Here is a 6,937-nt window from a genome sequence, read left to right on the forward strand (position 1 = left end):
GATAAATACTTTAACTGGAAGATGGTTATTTTGTGTGACCTGATAACCAAAATAATTCAGGCATTTTATATAACTATATTTCTCTTTCTAGACTTTTACTGACAAGCTTTTTATGTATTAGATCATCATTACTGGCTACAGATCACTGGTATCCCAGGATACTGCAAGTTGTAGAAGAAAATAACCGTTGCAGAAGGCACAGACCATTGCCTGCTTCCCAAAGTAAGGCATACCTATGACATGGAGTTTATTTATCCTGATAGAAATTGTTGTTAAGGAAAAAAAGCAACAAGTCAAAATAGTTCAACATTATCGTAGAGAACAAAGGTGGGGAAATGCACTTGCCCTGAACCCAGAATGGAGAATTTGGTGTGAAAGGACGAAAATATGTTTTTATATGTTTTTGCTGTAAGACTTTGTTTTGTTTAAGATGCACAGAAGGCATGGCAGTCATTAAAATATAGTATCTGACTGGATATTGTGACAACAGGGTGTTCCTCAGCCAAACCCAAACATGGAAATTTTATGTCTGATGTTGAGTCCACCATTGTTCAAGTCTGCAGCAAAAACTCCATCCGTCCTGCAGACAGCCCAAAAGACACAATATCTGCATGTTTGACAAACACTTCCCTTATGGGGTCATAGATTGGTGGTGGACAGAGGACAAACAAAAAAAAAACCACATTTTCCATATCAATATATTCTCCGTAGACTTTGCAAATACAAGCAGATAAACTTCCTTTTTTAAGCAGGAATTGCTGTTTGCCAACAGGATTTGGACTAGCGAGTCCCAAAAGAAAACTCAACCTCTGCTGTGTGTAATGATACTTATTTTATTGAAGATTTAAGTTAAAAAATAGCAAATAATATATCTATCCAAAAATGAAAAAAGAAGATTTAGTAGACAAGTATTTATAACAGTGACAGAGTAATATTTTTTCCTCAAGATTTTTATCCAAATATATTAACTTTGTTCACTTAGTTGCATAACATCAGCCTGTGTATGTTTATCTATGAATGTATATAGTAGCAAAATTTGTTTAGGCAGATCTGTAGAACGTGTGAGTTTTTACCATTTAAGAAATCAGAGATTCATTCTGAAACAGTCTAGTGAAAGCATTTAAAGTCACTGAAGTGTGACTAGTATAGAAAAGTTATCACAACTCTGGATTTATTAACTCGAGGGTTCTCCCATTTTATATGTTTATACAAAACTGACAATCATGTCTCAAAAATTTTCTTCTTTTTCCTGTAAAATTCCAGCAGCAGATCCAGATTCCATTCCAGACGTCTCCTCAAACCACTGATTCTCTGAAGCACAGAAGTACTTTACTTTCAGAGGGTGACCAGGAAGCCAAATGACACGCAGGTGGCATGAAATCATTTCCTGGAGAACAGATTTAAGGGAAAGGGAAAGAGAAGAAGAGAAAAGAGAAGAAGAGAAAAGAGAAAAGTTATCTTTATGATCTTTTTGTTCTTATTCTGTTGATGAAGGTGGGTATTACACATCTATGCTTTCTTACCTGTGTTGGAATTTCATGAAGTAAGACAGTGTAGTCAAACTCAATAAAATCATCTTGCCTTATCTGGACATGTAACAAAGGAAAAAGCAACCAAAAACATAGGTTATATTGTTGAAGTATGGTATCTACTCTGATTAATTAAGTGCATTTAGCCTAATAACTGGGAGAGAGAAAAAGAGACTGAGATGATGATGATAAGATAGGTTTTTGCATGTGGAGAGGAGGGCAACTGGGAACAATTCCTGTGCCAAGACTTTGAGGACACTAACTGGAGTGGGGCTTTGCAGTTTGACTGTACTGTGATGTGAAGCTAGGCTTAGGCAGATGCCAGTTATTTCAGTTAGCCTTTGAATGAATGTGAGAGTCCTATTAATGTCTCTGAAAAAAATATATAATTCTGAATAACCTGGGAATAGAAAGCAAGCACACTTTATAGATCACAGGTGACTGCGTAGTTTTGTGCAGTTTGCAGTTTGTGCAGTTTGCTTCCCAAGAGAACTTATATCAAATATTAAATTGATGCTAGGAAGGTTAAAAAGAGTAGGAGTGACTTAGCCTGGGGTTGCTGAATTGCAGGACCACATGTATAAATCCTCTGATGAATCCTGCAGAAGCCAACAGATGGGCTCACGCAAACAGAACAGAATTTTGTCCAAATGAGTAATAGTTTTCGACCAAGCTCTGGACAAAATAACTCATTCTGATGGAGATACTTTTATGTGAAACCACTTGGATCTTGGAAGAACACAGATATTACAGTACATGTGAGCTCTCGATGGCGGTTTTGTTTTCTCTTGCTTGGTGGACAGTGTTTGTGTCTAACACAGACTGGTAATTTTGACTTGGCTTACCCACTGCTTCGCAGACTTGACTTGTGCCATGGAGTAACTCAAGTTCTCTGTTGATTTTTCCCACATTATTTTGCTGCTGCCAACAACAGCCAAAGCCCACACTGGCTCAAAGGCAGGTTCAATATTTCCATAGCTGTCTGAAAGGGAGAAAGAAAATAATGTAAAAATGATGAATTCTGCCTGTTCCTCAGGCAGACGATAAACCACAGAGCCCTGTGACGTGGCACAGAAACACTCCATAACTCTTGCCTCGGACACGTCGCAGTCCTCGGTGTGCAGAACAGACCCCTGATGAACTCACTGTGACTGCAGAAGGATGAAAGCAGGAGGGAGCTGGAATTATCACAGGATGTTACTCCTGACTCCCTAACCTAGGAGGAAAAGGGGGACCGGGACTCTCTATTTTGGGGATGGGAAAAATCAGTCTTCCCTTGTGAATGCCCATCCATAGGCTGTAGGTTAAAGCAGCCGTTTACTTGAGGAATTTTTACTTGAATATAGGTTTGCATAGGCTGGCTCCCAAATCCTGAACAGTTGACTAACACTCTTGCTAAAAAACCCAGCGGGGGTTTTCTCCCCAGGGATCTTTGGCAAGGGGGAACTTTTAGGGGAGGGAAAGAGGAAGGAGGAAAGTTAGTCTTGGTTTTAGGGTGCTGCTGTGGAATAACATCTACTTCTTTAAATCCAGGCACATTTCCTTGCATTCTGAAGAGTGCCAAAACTCTTTGATATGAAATGGCGTAAGATTGTTTGGGAAAATATACCTGGAATGTCATTTGCAATTATTGGTTTGGTTTGTTGCTTTATTTTTTGGTAAAGTTTGTTGTCCTCTTCTTGGATTTGCTTCTCATCTTTGGTATCTACACAGTTGATAGTGACAGCAGGAGGAGAGCTTCCCTTCTCAAAGAGCACTGTAGCAAGGCAATTCCCAACGTTTTCCTGAAAAGGTAGAATTCCAAACTGTTATTATCAATCAAGATTTAGATGTAGCACATTTTAAAAAGACAAACATCGAGTTGGTGGGAAGAGCAAACCCTGCCCTGTGCTGGGCAAGCAGGTGAAAGCAAAGGGTAAGTCCTTTTATTGTTAAAGACTGATTTACAGAAGCTGGTACGTATATCCTGTTTTAAAGACATTGAGGTTTAACACACGCTGTCAGAGAAGACGCAGCTGGGCTATAAACTTACCCTGCTTCTGTAGTCTTCGGTAGTGAACTGCAGGTAGTATTTATGGCCAATTCCTGGGATGCTCTGGAAGAGAGAAGAGTTCTGTCGCCGCTGTAACTACAGCCTTATATATTATTATAACTTAATCACTGCTGAGCACGTGGTGCAGGCAGCACTGTGGAAACACATCAGCGCCCCTTGCTTCTGAGGAGGGAGTTAGGGCAAAGGCAAGAGGAAGAGAGCTTGGAAGTAATATCTGAGGGTGTTTGAATCAACTGGAAAACAAATAACTTTAAGATTTAAATTAATTATTGATGTTTATACTTTTGTTTAACTGCTTACAGAAAGGTGTGTCATTTGATTCAAAAACGTTAATTTCTGCTTTGATGACACAAAAGCTATGGACCTCAGTGACACTGCTTTAGCAAAATAACTTCTCTCTCCCAAAGAATAAACTAAGGTGCTCCATGAGCACTAAAGAAGGAAAAGGAGGGTACCATGAGCGTGCCAAGGCTTGTGGCCTTGTAACTCAGAAAATTGGTCAGCTGAGATACACTGGTATGATCCTAGCAGCAAGTGTCAAGCATCTTAAAAACAGCAAGAAATAACCTTTATATTAAAGAATAGCTTAAAGCCTTTCCCCATGGAGATATGCAAAAAGAAAAATGCAGCTGAGTACTGCATGGGACAGAGTGATACGGAGTATCTTCAAAAGTTATAAATTCAACTTGAAGCATTTTTTGCTCTGGCTATCAGAGTGCCCTTGAGTATAGATAGATGGATTGCATCTCAACTACTGTTTTACATCACAGTAGGAATTACAAAGGTTCCTTTAAGCTCAGTGATGCTAATCTGGCTAGTTTTTTCCCTACCATGGAGGAAAGAGGCAGGCTCTTCTACCGGGACATCAGTGTGGGACCCCCACCTCTCCGCTCTGATTTGCCCTCTGGAAGATCCCCCCCGGCAGCTCCCCTGGGCCCGGTGAGCTCTGCAAAGCCCTCCTGCCTTCTGCAGCTGCCACCTCTGAGGTGACCAGCCGCCCTGCTATGGCAAGGGAAAATAAAGAGCACCCCTTGCCATGGGAAACGACCAGCAGCACCTCTTGCAGCACGAAACATCAGGAGAGTCTCCAAAACGTACATCTTAAACAGCTCCTTTCCTTGGGCTTGCTAAAACTTGTCACAAGCTTTTCATGGTGGTTGTGGCCAATAGGTTGCTGCTGACGATTGTGTGGGTTGGTTTTGTGTTGGTTGTTGCTTTGGTTAATTCTGATTTTGCTGCGAGGTGTCACAGAATGCTCTGACTCCTAGCATGCTGAAACAGAAGCTTGTTTCCAATACTGGTCCTCAAAAGTAATAATTACTGTAAAAAGGATCAGTGTATCATTTAATAGGGCACAAGCACAGCCTGCAAAAAAGTATTTGGATGATCTGCTCTTTACTCCATTAGTCCATTCTTCTCTAGCAACTTGTAAACTTATTTGGCAGAGAGGAGTCTGAGTGACAGATCAGCAGTGATTTTTACATTTGTAGACAACTGTTTGCTTGTAAGATGACTTAAAAAAACAAAAAACATTGGCTTTTTTTCATTTGATTAAATAAGTCATCAGTAAAGCAAGTCATGCTTACAGTGGCTTTATTAGATGCTATTAAACATGTTATACTGTGATTTATCAGATAAGCTTTCAGATACACAAATCACTTCTGTGTCTGAAAGTTTGTTCCTTGCACATCATTAATTGCTTTAGTAAAAGGTAGTCTCCCTCATCACCAACCTCTTGCTTCCATCCCTAACCTCTCAGTGACTCTAGCCCTACTTATTCAGTGTATTTTTTTACACAGGTTTCCTGCTCTGGGACATGTGTCAGGCAGCATGTGGAAAATGCATTTTCTGGAGGCTGCAAGCTGCCTGTCAGAGCGTGCCCTCGGGAATACTGCTGTATTCCAGTGACAGCACTGATTCAGTAGCCACCTTCTTTTTAAACAGCACTCTTCAAGTAAGTAGTAGGGTAATTCTGACTGTTTCCATGCCATGGAAAGTTAAAATCCTAAGCAAATGTGCGCATATTTTACTTATCAAAATTCAGACCTTTTTGCTGCTATCGTATTTTCCTCCAGGAGGCTATTAATAGCAAAACAATCACTAAGCTTATTTCTCAGGCCAAGGCCACCAGCCCAGCACCTGCCTTTAGCACACACATGAGTTATGTGCTGCAGATAAGAGGCTTATTTACTCGCTGCACTTCTGCAAAGTCTCCGTGAAGAGGAAGCCGCTGTTTGGCCCTTGCTGTATGGGGAGCGGAGAGGTCTCCATCCCTCCTCCGCTTCCTCCTCCTCTTCCCGGTCTCTCCTGCCGCCGCTTTGTGCACTGACCAAAGCTCCCACTTTTCCCGTTCGGGCAGCAGGATGCGGAACAGCGTGCAGTGCTCTGGGTGCACAGGGGAGCTGGAGGCGTCTGCGCCTCCTCCCTGCCAAGGGAGTGCAGCAGCGCTCTGCATGCACGAGCATATACATACGTACGTATACACTGCACATATATGCACACGTGCACTTCTACTGCACCAGTGCACGTGTGTGTATGCACATGCATAGCAAATATATACACATGGGCACTTCTGCATATATTTACACACAGCTTGTTTACAGTGCACATGCATATAGGCACACAGCTTTAACATTTGTAATGCACATAGATATAGCATACATAATGCACATACAGACATGCATATAGCATAAACATGGTACACATGCACACAGTGCACATGCATATATATATATAATGCACATGCACACACACTGCACATACAGTGTGCATGCACACATACAGCATATAAACAGCACACATGCACATATATGCCCAGACAGCATATATATGCATGGGCATAGATGCAGATACAGCATATATATTCATGGTGTGCATGCATGCAGGCACATAGCATATATATGCACGTGCATAGATGCAGACACACAGCCTACAGATGCACAGTGCACATGCCTGTGTGCACAGACATAGCATATATCTACATACCACACATGCATATACAGACTCACAGCATATAGATGCACTGCACCTGCATGTATGCAGGCAGCATATAGATACATGGGTATAGATGCAGACATACAGCATATAGATGCATAGTGCACATGCACATATACACACAGCATATATATAGTGCACGCGCATGTATGCAGACACATATGCATATATATGCATGTGCACAGATGCAGACACACAGCGTATAGGTGCACAGTGCACACGGATGTATGCGCGGCACAGCCCCGCGGCTCCGCCGGCTCCGCGGCCGCCCCTACCTTGAGGCCGGCCTTGCGCAGCGCGCGCAGCCCGCGCAGCGCCGCGGGGGAGCCCGCGCGCCCGTTGAGGTAGTGGAGCGCGGCGC

The 6,937-nt window shown here is 42.2% G+C and overlaps 1 protein-coding gene across 1 annotated transcript; it reads right to left on the reverse strand.

Annotated features, from left to right (window-relative positions):
* Positions 1-890: 890 nt before the first annotated feature.
* RARRES1 (retinoic acid receptor responder 1) lies at positions 891-6,926 on the reverse strand (the record flags this gene model as incomplete). Its single annotated transcript, XM_026045218.1, has 6 exons — positions 891-1,387; positions 1,524-1,586; positions 2,375-2,511; positions 3,139-3,313; positions 3,562-3,624; positions 6,852-6,926. Coding segments are annotated over 6 exons (672 nt in total), but the record flags the coding sequence as incomplete, so codon positions are not given.
* Between the last annotated feature and the right edge of the window lie 11 nt (positions 6,927-6,937).

Source organism: Nothoprocta perdicaria, unplaced genomic scaffold (assembly GCF_003342845.1).
Source record: "Nothoprocta perdicaria isolate Ctin4 unplaced genomic scaffold, notPer1 scaffold_4, whole genome shotgun sequence".
Lineage (NCBI taxonomy): Eukaryota > Metazoa > Chordata > Aves > Tinamiformes > Tinamidae > Nothoprocta > Nothoprocta perdicaria.